Source organism: Pelophylax lessonae, assembly GCF_965119305.1.
Source record: "Pelophylax lessonae genome assembly, chromosome: 3".
NCBI classification, from domain to species: domain Eukaryota; kingdom Metazoa; phylum Chordata; class Amphibia; order Anura; family Ranidae; genus Pelophylax; species Pelophylax lessonae.
Window position 1 is genome coordinate 339,842,143 of NC_138770.1, and position 15,769 is coordinate 339,857,911.

At 38.8% G+C, this 15,769-nt stretch overlaps 1 protein-coding gene across 4 annotated transcripts in view; it reads left to right on the forward strand.

The window, feature by feature from the left end:
• Window positions 1-8,447: 8,447 nt before the first annotated feature.
• The window catches only part of ADGRB3 (adhesion G protein-coupled receptor B3), a 1,221,611-nt gene continuing 1,214,289 nt past the window's right edge, over window positions 8,448-15,769 (forward strand). The window contains exons 1-2 of one of the 4 annotated variants that reach the window (XM_082251903.1): window positions 8,448-9,196; window positions 11,747-12,515. In XM_082251903.1, the coding sequence (XP_082108029.1) occupies window positions 11,762-12,515 (754 nt within the window). In that variant the 5' untranslated portion in view covers window positions 8,448-9,196; window positions 11,747-11,761. Of the gene's footprint in view, window positions 9,197-9,932; window positions 10,319-11,746; window positions 12,516-15,769 lie in introns of those variants that run through there. The other 3 variants (XM_082251901.1, XM_082251904.1, XM_082251902.1) reach the window with 3 other exon arrangements.

The following is a 15,769-nucleotide window of genomic DNA, read 5'->3' on the forward strand; positions in this document are numbered from 1 at the left end:
AAGATTTATGTAATTTTTTTATACTAGTAATCGCGGCAATCTGCGATTTTTTGCGGGGCTGCGACATAGCAGTGGACAGATTGGACCCCGGACTGACATTTTTGACACTTTTGGGGGGGCCAGGGACATTACTACAGTAATCAATGCTAAAAATATGCACTGTTACTGTAATCATGACACTGGCAGGGAAGGGGTTAACACTATGGGTGATCAAGGGATTAAATATGAGCCTAGGGGAGTGATTCTAACTGTGGAGGGGGGGGGGGCGTTGCTTCTGAAATTACTATAGAGACATGTGATCCTATATAGAAGGATCACATGATCTCTATTATCATTTCAGGGAGAAGGACGGGCGGCTGTGTTTACAACAGCCGACCATCCTTCTCTCTCAGCGGGGAATGATCGAGAGTGTCAGGTGGCAAGCAGAGCCGCCTGACACACGCATTGGCTTCCCCGCTGACGAGTGAGGGCGGGAGCGCGCCGTCGGAGGGGAAGTCAGCACAACCAGAAATCCCCAGAGGGAACGCACATTCAGGCCCACTAACCAAACACAAAATGGAGAAACCAACAGACAGAGGGATATAAGACACAACAGACCCTCTAGGGATGAGAGGGACTATGTGTCCACATACAATAGCTACTCGCCTCTGGAAAACTATCAAGAACCACAATACGATTATAGAGGTCCCCCACCAGCTAGGAGGGGTTTTTTTCCAAGGGGCAACAGAGGGAGACCACCAAGAGGGAGAGGAGGACCATACCGCCCACCAGGACAATGGAGGCAACAGAGAGAGAACGGATGGCACCAAACCTGGAACCAAGGCCCACAGGGAGGACAAAGAAGAAATCCTTGGAACCAAGGATGGAACAATGGAACGAGGAGAGAAGACACACAGGGATACCAAGAAAACAGAAACGTAAACCAAGAGGAAAACGAGGAGGGACAAAGAAAAAGAAGAAGGCAACATTAGGAGCAGGAATTTTTAATCTAAGTAACACAGTTTTTGATGAGGAGGAGTTGAAAATATTGGATCTAGGTCTTAAGTACGCACCAGACAAGAATCTGGACAAATTCGAGGCATATATTGACCTTCAAAAATACGTAAGGAAGCTCAACATTAAGAAATTCTTTGCCCTTAAGAAAAATCAACAAACAAGTGTAAATGACACACCATATAGACACACTAACTTGAAGAATCGCTCAACCACTAACCCTAAGAATATCCAGAATGAGAATCTGGAAGTATTCAAACGAATGGTAGAAGAGGAAATAAGAGCACTCAAAATAAAAAACAAGAAAGAGAAAAACATTTGGGAAACCATAAAAAAGCTGGAAAAGAAAAAAGGTGTGGTCATCAGACCAGCAGATAAAGGAGGAGGACTAGTGATTTTAAACAAGAAAGACTATGAGGAGAAAATGGAAAACCTATTAAGCAAGGAAGACACCTACATCAAATTGAGAGGAAACCCCAAGAAAAATTATGAGAAAACACTACACAAATACGTGGAAAAAGGTAAAGAAATGGGTATTCTGAACAAGAAAGAAGCAAAATATCTCTGTCCAGAAGCACCTAGAACCCCGGTCATGTACTATGTAACCAAAGTCCATAAAGATGACAAGAAACCACCAGGTAGGCCCATAATCAGCGGCATCAATTCCCTGCATTCCAGACTTGGTGAATACCTGGACAAGTATCTGCAACCTTTAGTGCCCTTGGGGAAGTCCTACCTAAGGGACAGCAAACAGTTTCTATCAGAGATTCAAAACATTGAGATTGCAGAAGAGGATTTATTAGTCACTATCGATGTGAATTCACTCTATACAAATATTGTCCAGAAGGATGGTCTAGAAGCAGTAGAGTGGGCACTACATAGCAGTACGGAGATGAGGGAGGAACAGATCAATTTCATTTTGGAAGGACTGGGGATAGCCATGAACTCCAACTACTTTTGGCACAAAGGAAAGTACTATACACAAGTTAAAGGCGTGGCTATGGGGGCAAAATATGCACCGAGCGTGGCGAACATCTTCATGCAGAAATGGGAAGAAGAACAAATCTACAGTATACCAAGGCCTAATATTGGATACTACCGGAGGTACATAGATGATATTGTACTTATCTGGAAAGGGGATATGGAGTCTCTACAGAATTTTTTCAATGAAATTAACAACAATGCCTATGGTATTACCTTCTCGGGCAGTTGGCATGCACAAAAAATTGCATTTCTTGATATTGAGGTCTTCAAACAGGATGGAATATTGGCAAGCAAGACCTTTTTCAAAACGACAGACAGAAATGGATACATACCAAAAACAAGCTGCCACCATCCAAAATGGCTTGGCAACATCCCAAAGGGCCAATTAATGGGAATAAGAAGGAACTGTAGCAACCCAGAGGATTTCAACATACAAGCAGACATGCTTATTGAAAGATTTATGGAAAAGGGGTACAAGAAAAAAGAACTGCTTAACATAAAGAAAAAAGTAATGAGCATGAAGAGAGAGGAAATGATACAAGAGAATGGTCCAAAAAGAGACAAATATAAGAACATGGAATTTGCTTTTTTCACTGGATACAACAGGCAACATAAGGCACTAGAGAAGATAATAAAAAAGCATTGGCCTATTCTGAAAGCAGACAAGACATTGAAGAAAATATTACCAAATCAGCCAAACTTCATATACAGAAGAGCACCCACACTCAGAAATAGACTGGTGCATAATGTGATAGACCCCCCCAAACAAGTGCAACTTCCAACAAATCTAAAAGGCTTTTTTCGGTGTAGGAAATGTTTACCATGCAGAACAAACAGAGCACAAGAAAGAAGGAAAACCGTTTTCCAGTCTACATCAACAGGAAGGCAATATAAAATCAATGAAACCATCACATGCACTAGCACGCATGTGACATACGTGGTGGAATGTCCGTGCAAATTGCAGTATGTGGGTCGAACCACCCGTCCATTGTTTGTAAGGATAAGGGAACATGTGAAAAATATAAAGAAGGGCTTCGACAAACATAGCTTGTCACGTCACTTTAAGATAGCCCATGCAAAAGACCCCTCAGTCATGACCTTTTATGCAATTGACAAAATCAAGAATGACTGGAGGGGCAGCAACAAGAAAATCAATGTATCCCGCAATGAGACAAAGTGGATATATTTATTGCAATCATTTCAGCCTGAAGGCCTTAATATAGACATCGATCTAAACTGTTTTATCACTGACTTTTAACACCATGGCCTTTTATGTTTTTTAGTACTTTTAAGAACATCTAATATCCAGCACTTCTTTTATGTTCCTCCTGATTTTCGTGATCTTAAAAGTTCTAGAGGGGACCTGGTTCCCATGCAGTTTATGCATTTTTATGCAGTTTTATGCAGTTTCAGACATGTGAGCCCATGCACTTTTATATTTTTATATCTCCACCACAATTTTTAGATTGGGTGTTTTTTATGGGTTTCACAGTCTAAGGCATGTTGACGCACCAGAACTTATGCGTATATATCGTTTTTTTCTCTTCTTTTTATTTTTATTTTTATTTTAATTTTATGCTGGAATTTTATGCTGATATTTTATCCCTCCGCAATGGTTGCTCCAACACAATAATAAGTCTGTAATTTTTCTCCTCCAACTCAAACATTATGGCTCCTCCTCCACACATATTACCTAACTCCTCTCCTCCATTAATGGAACTTGAGGCCATGCTGTTGGGCGCTCAGTCCCATTTAGATAGTATGGTTTTAATACCCTCTATGGATTTATCTGAAATTTGCATACTCGATATGTCCCTCCCATCGAGTACTTCTATATATATTTTATATATTTTTATATATTTTTATATATATTTTTAATCTTTCATTTTTATCCTCATTTTTAATTTTTAATTTTTTAATGTGTTCATAATAAAAGTTTCACATTTTTCACAATCTATATCTCTCTATTAAAAAGCGGATCACCCACTCGGCTCATCTCTCAGCACTTTTATGGCACGTTTTTTCACTAATTACTGTCACTTTATGTTTATGAGATGTATGCATTTAATATGTGGGGACCGCTGTATAAGGAAGTTCACGTGATGTAAACAAATAACCTGGTATCCGGCATTTGCGGACCATTATATCCAAAGATACCAAGATGGCCGCCGGTATGACTCGCTGTGAGGGTACCAAGATGGCGGAGGTACACATAATGGTCGCTAGGATACGCAGGCCTATATAAGCTCTGGGAGTACGTAGCCTAGTACCGCCCCAGATGACGTCGCATTGACGAAACGCGTAGAGCGGCAAAGCAGCGTCAACGTCACTTCCGGTTAGGTGGCTCCGGCCGGTGGAACGCGGAAGTACCGCGCGGCCGAACACTGGAGACACACCAAACAAGCTGACGGTGAACTTCCTAACAGTGAGTCGATGCTAATTTCTTCCCTCAATACTGTACTATACTACGCAATGGAAGCTCTCTTGGTCTTTTGTATACTGACTCCCTAGATGCAAGCGCAACTGTATGCACGGAACAACCAGCTCTTACAGGCATCAGGAGAAGGGAGACACAGTACATTAGAGTGAGAAGGGAGAGGACTTTTTTGGTAAGTGCTTTACCCACGGTAGTAGCACTTCTCACTCCTAACACGCGCAACAGGCGTTTTTACTCTCTCACTTTACACTGCATAGTGTTTTGTAATATTCACCACGGATGTCAGTTTCCTCTTTCAAAGGAGGCCACAATAAAGTATCTATTGATCACCTATATTGCACTTAGCACTTTTTTGCACTGGTCACTATATGATTGTTTACATCCGATGAATGATACATACACGGTACAATCCAATTGTTACACGATTACTACCGTTTTTATAATTTTAATTTAATTTTAAATCTGCACTGTATTGCACATTTAATATTTGCACAACACCTGTTCACCAACAAGCACTGTGCACTTTCATTTTTGGATCACATACAACGAAGTAATTCGCTGTGCAAGGTGGTAGCGCCCCATACCAACACCTCCCATAAACCCCCACACGCTCGCCCCCAGCCTTCTGAGAGCGAGCGACGAAGACCTATGTCGCTTTGCCCAGGAGCGGGTGCCAACTGCAGTAAATCTGCGGTAGGCGGTCGTTAAGTAGTTAAGCTTTGACAATAAGCCCCTATTCACACTGGATTGACTTGTCATGCAATTTGACAGGTCGAATCGCATGAGAAGTTGCCCCCTATTAGCAAACCTACGCGACCTTAACTTTGCCGTGCCGCATCAATTAGAAGTTCCTGCACTACTTTTGGTAATTTCAGGTGCGACTTGCATAAACATCTGTGCATGAAGCAGCACAGATGTCTTCCATGTCACACCTGAAGTCACACTGACATACAGCTTTGAAATTCTGCGATTTCAGATGAAGTTGCACAATTTCAAAGTCACATTTAATGTGAGTGAGGCATAAAACCCAGAAGCTGACTGGTTTCTATGCAGAGGTGCACCTATGTATTTTCTCTGAATAATAAAAAGTTCCTGTTTCCTGTTAGCAGTTAAAGTGGTTGTAAACCCCAGTAATGGATTTGGAACTAAGCATATATATCTGTAATGTTTACTTATCTGTATCCAAAGCTCTAAGTGTTGTTTCTCTCTGGTGCTTCGTTCCTCTGTTATTAGCGTGAGTCACTTCTGAGAAGTTTTCCCGACACATGAGATAATATTGTGTCGGAAGGGAAGGGGTAAGAGCTTAGAACAGAGCTTGTCTATTTACAACACAATTCTTCTGCTGTGTGTGTGTGTGTGTGGGGGGGGGGGGGTAGGGGGTTCTTTCCTCTAATCAGCTCTCCCACACTGTAACTGCAGCCTCTCCACTCACTCCTGTGTAATGCTGATAGATGACGAAAGAATAATAACACAATCTGCACTTCTGAAAGTGTGTAGAGAAGGGAGGACTGCAAGTAAAAACCTAGGTAGTGGATTTGTTTAATCTATGTGCATCTTCCAAGGCTGTTCACTTCACTTGGTATATGTGAGGGTTTTTGGGCGGCCAATCCCACGTGGTCTTTGAACTGTCTATTTGTTCAGTAGGGCTATATACAGAATTTCTAACAGACCTTCACTCCAGCTTTCAGAATAATGAATAATGTGTTCCATGTTTGCAATTAAATGTTGGAAGAACTTGATGTAAGATGTAATATGTATGCAAATAAAAATATCTATTAGGAGTTTCTCTTAATCAGATTGGTTGTTATGGGTAACCACATCTATGCTACTAATAAAATATGTTTTCTTTTGATAAATCATCCCAAAGCAGATAAAGAAAGCAGCTGTCAGGTATTATTACTTATGGCAGTAAGAGTAAACAGCTTAGCTATAGAAGATATTTGATGCATTGCCTTACTTTTAACATTTGCTATCCATGAGGCATATATCAATTAAGACTCCTAACATTTGATGGCAGTCCATGATTTTAATGGATATAGTTGCTGGGGAACTGCACGCTCTCTGTCTGTAACTACCAGATGGTCACATATTCCTAGTACATGAACCTATTTTCAACACTAGCAATTCCCTTCTGTGTACAATCATTTAGACCTACAGCCTTTCAGGTAGATATAGCGCCAAAAGCTCCAACGTCTGCAGTAGTGAATGAGTTGTGCCCTGCTAGTAGCATCTTAAAATGAAAAGCCTTTATCACTCACTACCTCATTTGGTAATACTAAGTATGAATGCATCTAACCTAACCTTTTTTTATGTACTTTCTATATGATGCACAGCGTGGAAAGGTATAATAAAACCATCACTTGCTACACTAAATCAAAGTTGACACATAAATAGCATGGGCTGTAGGGGAATTAAGTGATGAAAAAAATATCATGGACCTTAAAGGGTGATCTGTAATGCCCTGGTTTGATTGTAAATGTAGCATTTCACATTGGTATTCTAAAAATGTGTTATCTGATTTAAGGAAGGAAATGTATAGATGTTGTATTGAATATTTCCTTTGGGACCTATGTCCTGCAGAGGTAAGGCCTTAGGCAATTATGGTCACAGTAATTAAGCATGGCTACTAGCTTATAATTGGTGATAAAGATTTAGAGTTTGGAGGACATAAATATTGTTCCATTTGACACAGACAGGGGATCTGGAGCAATGGCTTCACTCTTACTCACAGTTTATAACAAATTGGAACATGACCATTTTCCCTTACTTCAAGAAACAGCCTACAGAATGAATGCTCGGTATGTTATGAAAGGAATTATTTTTATTATTAACCAGGTTGTGACCCTGGATTTGATCGAATCCATCCATTACCCTCCATCCAGGCAATATTGTCCAGGGAGGTGGCCAGGTCACTTCAGAGCATGGAAAAAGAAGAGGCACAAACAGAACACTCGCTTTGCTCTGCTGTATCTATTAAATTAATGCACAGACTAGCACTTGGTTGCAAATCTCTCCCATTAAATGCATTGAGCCTTTTGCAATTTACAAATAGGAAGGGAAGTCTGTGTGCAGATGGAATTCCCTATTGCTTTATAAGACATACTTTGCTCATAGTTTCAAAATGTAGTCAACCGTTCAAATATCCTTAGAGAATTCAGATGCCGGATAAATGGAAAGTGAAGACAATCAAATCAAACACATGACTGCACAGAGCATGGCATGCATTGTTTAGAAATTGAAGGCCTCCCAGCATTCAGAGGGTTAAGAATGCTATTCCAGCAAGCTTTTCTGCACAATGCATCATTTTAGAGTCCCTGGCTCAGCCTTCCTCCCAACCTAAACAAAGCAAGAACAAATACAATGCTAATTGTAGCCTTGCTGAGAAAACTGCTATTGTTTTCCAGGCAGACAGACAGTGGTATGAAGGTTGATGAGTGTTTTCATTCCAGCCCTGTATCAATTAATCTGCAGCGGGGGTCATGCTGACAACTCTTAGGACAGTTGCAGTTCCCTATGGCTGTATTATTATTTATCCTGTATGTGGGAAAGGGTCAGATTCCCTCCTGAATTCCATCACTATGTTTCATACTCATCATGTGTGTACTTTCCTAATGCTCTAATATGGGAATTTTGCAGCTCCTCCCTGATCCCATCTTCAATCAAGTCATCATGTTGATCTCATACATCTATCACTTGCTTGCAGAGCATTAGTAGGAGCAGTCTTCAATAAATGATTTCCCTCCACAGGTTTTTCAGTGAATCGAATCCCCTGTATATCCACTTTGTGCTGCACTGTCTCCAGCCCTGGGGATTTAAATGGTTAAGAGCTATGATCTCAATCGGTGTGCTTTCTGTGTCCCTTTTTCCCAAAGCTGCTCTTAACAGTCTGCAATATTCAGCTTAGAGGTGGGGAATGAGAGTAGAAAAAAAAAAAAAAAAACTCTCAGATTGAGAAAATAACATTTTTTGAGGACCTGCCTGCTTTGAACGGCTCTGTGACATGTATTTTCAGTCCTGTACTGAAACTGACACGCTCACACTGTTCCAGTGTCTGTCTCTACCCCCCTGCATTGCTTCTTCTCACAGCATTCAAGCAGCTCCCTCCCTCACCAGGCAAGGATTATTGTAGTAGCTTGCTTCCCCATTATCAATACTTTAAAGGAAAAAAAAAAACAGAAGAAAGGAAGAGAATTTTTCACCAAAAGACCCTTACTCCTGCTAGCAAGAGTATAACATTAAGTGAAGCTGACATACAGGCACATACGCAGGCTCGCTGCTTCTGTGCTTCTCCTTCCTTTCCCTCTTGTCCTCTGTAATCTGAACATTTAAACAGATTTCTCCAGCATCAGCTAAGGATTTTTTTCAACCTCAGTGGGAGGGAAAAAAAAAAGACGAAAGAATAACCAAATCAGCAGCACCAGCCTCCTCTTTCTACTCATCATCAGCATCCGATAGCTACAGTATTCCTCTGCCTGCCTGGCCACTGGATTGTCATGTTTGACTTTCTTTTCTATCAGCCTTCTATCAAAACTGCATCATTGCCTCACTTTCTGTAATTCTGCAAGGTTTCAGGGAGGGGGGAGATATTGTTGTGGTTTGTAAAGAAAAGCCCACTGGGGATTTCATTGCTATTCTATGGAAGGATTCGTATTCTGATTTCAACGTGATCAAGACAAAATGGGAGTGAGGGATTCTGACGAAAAGGAGGATTTCCTTCGGTGCTTTTGGAACGTGTGCCTGTGCTAGTGTCCTACAGAGATAGCCACAGATTTGGATTGCAAGGTAAGGCTCAAATGTGTCTACTTCCTGACCTGTCTTATATGGATTTGCTTCCATTAGTCAGAGGTTGGGCATTACAGAAACAGGCTGCAGGTTCAGAGAATTCCAATTTACATGAATATAGTACAAAATAAAGCTAACTGCCATCTGCGGCTCTAAAAGTTAGACAACTACCTGTATTATAGGCTAATGTAGAGTACATTTCCTTTAGGCACATCATGCGTTGTGCTGTCGGAAAGAGATGTACAATATGCTTCTTAGTTCTTCCCACCTTTAGGAACTACAGAACATCCCATTGTATACCTAGCTGGATTGAAGAGGTTAATAGGAAGTTAAAATAAAGGAAATCTATGCTTGTCTCAGATGTAAAAATGAGGTAGTGGAGCCAAGGCGCCGTCTATGTTTCGATAACATAGTGACACTTGGAGAAAAAAAAATCTGTTTGGGGAATATCCAAACTAAAATGCCTGTTTGTTTTCTCTAGATAAACTATTTCTGACAAAATGGGAGATGCTCTGTGTTCCAGGGAGACGACAGCTGAATCTCTTTAAAGGAAAGAGGCGGGTGGCAAGATCGGCTTAGCTGCCTCTTGTGATCCTTTGAGAATAATTAAACATCTCTGGACAGTTTAAAAACCCAAGGGGATGATTTGCTAGTGAAAACATGGGTAAACATTTCATGATTGCCACATCTGTAAGTGTAATCCTCGCTAATATGGCTGGAAGAAGAAAGTAGATGCAACAAAATGCAGGTGGAAACGTCTCTTCATTCACTTTGTTTTTTTTTTTTTTTATTAAATGATCCAGAATTTCTGAGATTTGGTGACTGATTTGATAATTTAGATAGTGTCACGTTGGCACTCAACGCCTACACTAACCTGAATGACACTGCGCAGAACTGCATTGCATGCAAGAGGGAAAATACAAGGGAACTGTTGTCTTCTGCCATTTCATGCATGTTTCCCAACAGCCTTGATTTAAAGATGCCATCGCAACTAATGTGAAATACAGATTCAATTTACGGTCCACGTTGGAGAAGGAATATTCTCTGTTCCTATGGAAATCTGCTGCTCTTAGTACGGCTGATAGGCAGCTCTTAGACCACTCGGAAGTCATAGACTTTAATGTAAGGATTTTTTTTTTCTATTTGTCTGTCAATCGAATGATTCTAGTCTTATGTTTAACCTGACACCTTAAAATAATCACTGGGAAGACCGCTATAAAAATACATAGAGCAGAGTTGATGAACAGCTTTGTGCATTTTAGGCAGAGACAGACAAACTCCAATGCCTAGATGTCTCTTTCCTGAGTGATACAGGAGCACACTAACAGGCTAATACTTAGATTTAACTTTGACCTGAAGTAAAAGCGTGGCAATCATTTTTCTTTTCTCTCATTTGTAAGCAACTTTGACTTTGAGTGGACATGACTTCTTTCATGTTCACTTTTAGACGTGAGCACTAAGAGTTAAAAAATAATCAATGTCTGGATGTCAATGTGCTTATTATCTACCTAAGGGAGGCAGAAAAGGATAGGAGTCATTTGTATGCAGTTTTCGATAGAGGAAATGAATGCAACATGGCTTTGGTTATGGAAGAGCACATCTGCAAAATCACATAAAGCTGTGGCAGACAATATGTTCAGAAGTAATTAACTGCTTGATTTCTACCTAAGTGCACTACTTTTGGGTGTTAAACAGTGGTCTCATTAGCATTTGCACCATGCAGAGTAATTAATTCACAGGAGCACTTTATCCCAAGAGGTTATGTCATTGTAGATTGCATTTCATGGGTATGTGTGCGGAGCTGAATCTGGAGTGTGTTTGCACTCAGGCAGCCATCAGTGTCAATTTGCTAATATGTACTATACTATCACCTAAACAATCAGAGCATCCTATCTTTTTATAGAATGCATATCCATATATACTTGCTTTGTGTACACTGGCAAAGGAATTTTAACCTTGTAAAAAAATGCTTGCTAAAAAATCCTGATTCACACTTCACTGTCCTGTAATGCGCATATATATATATATATATATATATATATATATATATATATATATATATATATATAGTAGGGTAAGTCTAGGTGCTGTAAAATTCTACCAGTACAAGTATTTTAATTGCAGAGAAAAACATATACAGTAACTGTACAGAAGCTGAATTCAGATTACATAAAACGCCACATGGTTTTGGGTTATTTATTAGATGTTGCCTCTGACCTGGGTTTTGTCTATTCATTATTTACATAGATGTAGCCTTATAATTAACAAAGTAATGTTTTATGAAATATTATTCTAGACTTTTAAAAAATGGTATAAAGTGAATGTCCACATGGTGGCACTGTTTGCACACGATTAAATCAATCCCATGCATTGAAAAAAAAATTATATATATATAAATATATATATATATACTCGCCCTTCTTTTTGAAAAGGTTTATTTTTAAGCTAGCCTGAGTCTTGAAAACAGCTGTCTAGAGTATTGTCAGGGGCCCTATTTTCAAATGCTTGCAGAATTCAACTTGCATTTTGATTTTAATTTGTTTTCTACAGGCCAAATGACATAGGATGAAGGCTGTTCGTAATTTGTTGATTTATATATTTTCCACCTATCTACTGGTTATGTTTGGTTTTAATTCTGCCCAAGACTTCTGGTGTTCAACATTGGTCAAAGGAGTCATTTATGGATCGTATTCGATAAGTGAAATGTTTCCCAAAAACTTTACCAACTGCACCTGGACGTTGGAAAATCCAGATCCAACCAAATATAGCATCTACCTGAAATTTTCCAAAAAGGACTTCAGCTGCTCAAACTTTTCTCTTTTGGCTTATCAGTTTGATCATTTCTCATACGAAAAAATTCAGGATCTCTTGAGGAACAACAATTCTATCATGCAATTGTGCAATACAAGGAATGCCTTTGTATTTCTGCACTATGATAAAAATTTTATCCAGCTACGTCGGATATACCCAATTGATTTTGTTGGATTACATAAAAGGGAAGAAGATCAAAAATCCTTTTTGGAGTTTCTGGTATTAAACAAGGTGAGCCCTAGTCAGTTTGGCTGTCATGTCCTGTGCACTTGGTTGGAGAACTGCTTGAAATTGGAGAATGGGAAAACAGAGCTTTGCGGAATTATGTACACAAAATGCACTTGTCCCCAGCACTTGGGAGAATGGGGAATAGATGACCAGTCTTTGGTTTCTCTAAACAATGTTATATTACCCCTAAATGAGCAGACTGAAGGCTGTCTGACCCAGGAGCTCCAAGCCACACAGGTCTGCAACCTTTCAAAGGAAGCTAAACGCCCACCCAAAGAAGGTAGGTGTCAAATTTTATCACCACAGTCAAATTTCTATAAGAACCAAAGACAGATATGTCTAATCCTATGACAAACCATACTGCAAGAGGTACACTGGTTGTCATGCTTGATTCTTTTATATTCAGTAATGATCACCTTCATATCTGTACTTATTTCAGTCAATGATCTCAATAAACTTCATTTTACCTCTTGTCCGCTGCAGATATGAGAAAATATGTTAAATGTTGCTAATTTGTAGGCATTACATGCAAAACATGGTTAATATGTGCATGTCATAATGCCATATATGTCTCCAGTCATTTTTTGTAATAGATGTGGACATTTGATATGAGATCTCAATTGCAGACTTCTGTGCTGTGCTAAAATCACACATGGCTCTAATACTAATATCTGCATCAAAGCAAAGCAATCTAAATTGTATGTCTCACATCCATAGAGAGATAAGATAATTAATGAGTTCCAGGTACAACGATTTCACACTCCATGCCCTTACATCTTTTCAATCCATTTGCTTTATAGTGCCCCTTTTAACATTCTGCATGCCACAGGGATATGTGACATTACAGAGTTGCATTGACATAGGTCTTCCATAGAACTAAATGAGTCAAATAAGAGTATTTAACTAAAATTAATATCTCATGTTGAGCCTATATTAACAAAATGCATCTTAGTTTCAACATATTTGGCAATGCGTTAGTATCCCTAACATTAGAAGCAGTGTGCTACTGTGTTGGTGAAGTGCTGGTCACTTCTTTCTGCGTGTACTATGAACATAATAGGGGGATAGGGATTCATTTTGCAGCCTAAATGCCTTATCTTTTTTTTTTTTTAAAGCTTACTCTTTTTACCACACTGCACTATGAAATGCATGGATTGAGGCATGCAGCCATTGTATTTGTATCTTGGCATTCTCCAGTCTCATTCTTTCATTTATCTGATTATAAATACCTATTGTTATTATTCATAGTATCTATTGTGAAGCCAGGTGTAAATATGAAGCTCAATTCAGTAAAGAATGAAAAGAGTAATGTGCAATGAGCTTTCACCCGTAGCAACCAATCAGCATTCACCTTGTTGAAGCCAAACCTGTACATTATGGATTGTAACTGGTTACTATGACTACTGCACTTTGCAACCAGCACTCTCTTCCTTGCAATACTTTACTGAATAGGCCTAATGTAGTCACTGGAGATTGTTTGGGGATTTAGTTTAAAACATGTAAGGCCCGTCCAAAGCTAACATTTAAAGCAAGGATGAGGGGACTAAGTATCACTTGTAGAGTAAACTTACTTGCTGTTTAACAACCCTGTATCAATTTATGAACCATTTGATTGTTTACTTAATTTTCAAACCAACAGAGAGTAGCATTAACTATACTGAACACATTTTATACCAGTTACCTAACTATTGCAACATTACCCACCATCCAACTGCTATTAGTATGCAGTCTGGGTTGTCCAAATATCATTCATCTAAAGATACATGAACAAGTTAAGTGAAATCAAGAAGCAGAATGTTCTGTCCAGTAGGAATTTGATATACTGTATGCTTTCATTTGTAGCTAGCAGTGTTGGAGTATCTTGTATGTTGTAGGCCAAAAACCCATACAGTGGTATATACCTCTATAAGTATATAATGATTGCCAGCTGATCAGAGAGGCAAAATAATTGAAGGGGGGGGGGGGGGTTAAACTGAAGGCAGTAGACTTACTTGAAAAGATTCCAAAATCCATAAATCCATAAGAATAGTCCATATGAATAGACAGTAGTTGTTATAGTTGCTCCTACATACTTTTTTTTTATTTATTTATTTTTAACCTTACTCAATATACTTATAATTTTATTGCATACATGATGGTACATCCGACATAAATAGGGTCACAATATGCATAAAGACACATCTTATTTGTGGCTTCAAAGAAAACCTAATGCATTTTGAAATCTGTGAAATACACATCTCCACTGACCATAGGATTTATTTGTATACACAAATGTCCCACAGAGTCTAAAAAGTGCAGCAATGAAATGCAATGAAGATATTTTTTGGACGTACAAACCTGTTTTTCACTGCATGGCCTATAGTGTACTTCCTCTTACAAAGGTCTAAAAAATAACTTGTAATCTAATCTAATTCTATTGTTTTTATTATCATTAATATTGTCAGTGTCCATTCAAACATGGATAACTTTACCTGTTGCTTTCAAAGAGACATAATGGATAAACATTTCATAGAGTATTATTAAGTCTAACATGTATGCCAAAGCCATGGTGTAATCAGCAGTCATTGAAAAGAAAATAGCATACTGCTGGTGAAATTAATGAAAGCCTTAAGGCTGTATGAGGCAGTATCACCTTCAGTCCCTTGATTATAATGGACAGATGAACTATACCTTTACTAGAATACAATGAATAATCTGCATTGTTTAAAAAGGCATGGATTGAGTGCCAGCCTGAAAAAACTTTATAGCATTTCAACACTTGCAGGAAGAACACAGACTTATTTAAATTTCTAAAGAGAAAACTGTGAAATACATCATTAAATATTTAGACTTTGGAGAATACAAGCATAAGTGTAATGATGATGAGCTATGGGGATAGTTTGGTCAAGTAATATCTAGTATGCAATTATCTGGAGTTCCTTATGAAAAAAAATACCCATAAGCTTTACTAGGGTACATGCACTCATGGCTTGAACCCTATTACAGAATGTGACAACTTAAGGAGTTAGGTCATATCAATGCTTGCATAAATCTATGTTGTGTTGACATGTCGAGTTTTTAACAGATTTTATAAGAGCTGACTCAAAAGAAGGCAATTTTTCCCATATATTGCTACACAATGGTGCTGAGTTACTAAAGACGTGTGGGAATGTTCATAAGGCAAAATTTAATGTTATCATATCGGCTACCATGAGCTACCATAAAGAGGTTGTGTTCACCAAAAAAATCCAGTCATGTGGAAGGCAAAACCCACTACATTATTTGGATAGCCAAAGTGAACAAAGATTTTCTTCACTGTTCTAAGTAAACAATCATTACTCATTTAGTAAATCAACCCCCAATGTGGTTGATCTACTGAAGGTGTTGTTGTGTAACATGAATATTTAGTATGTTGGTAAAGTGTTCACATTAATCATCCCATCATGTGCTAAAAAACAAAAAAAAAAAATAACTTTCCTTTGTGATATAATAACATTCACTGGTAAAAGTGACTATTGACTTATTAAACAGTCACTATCCCTCTAGTATATGAAC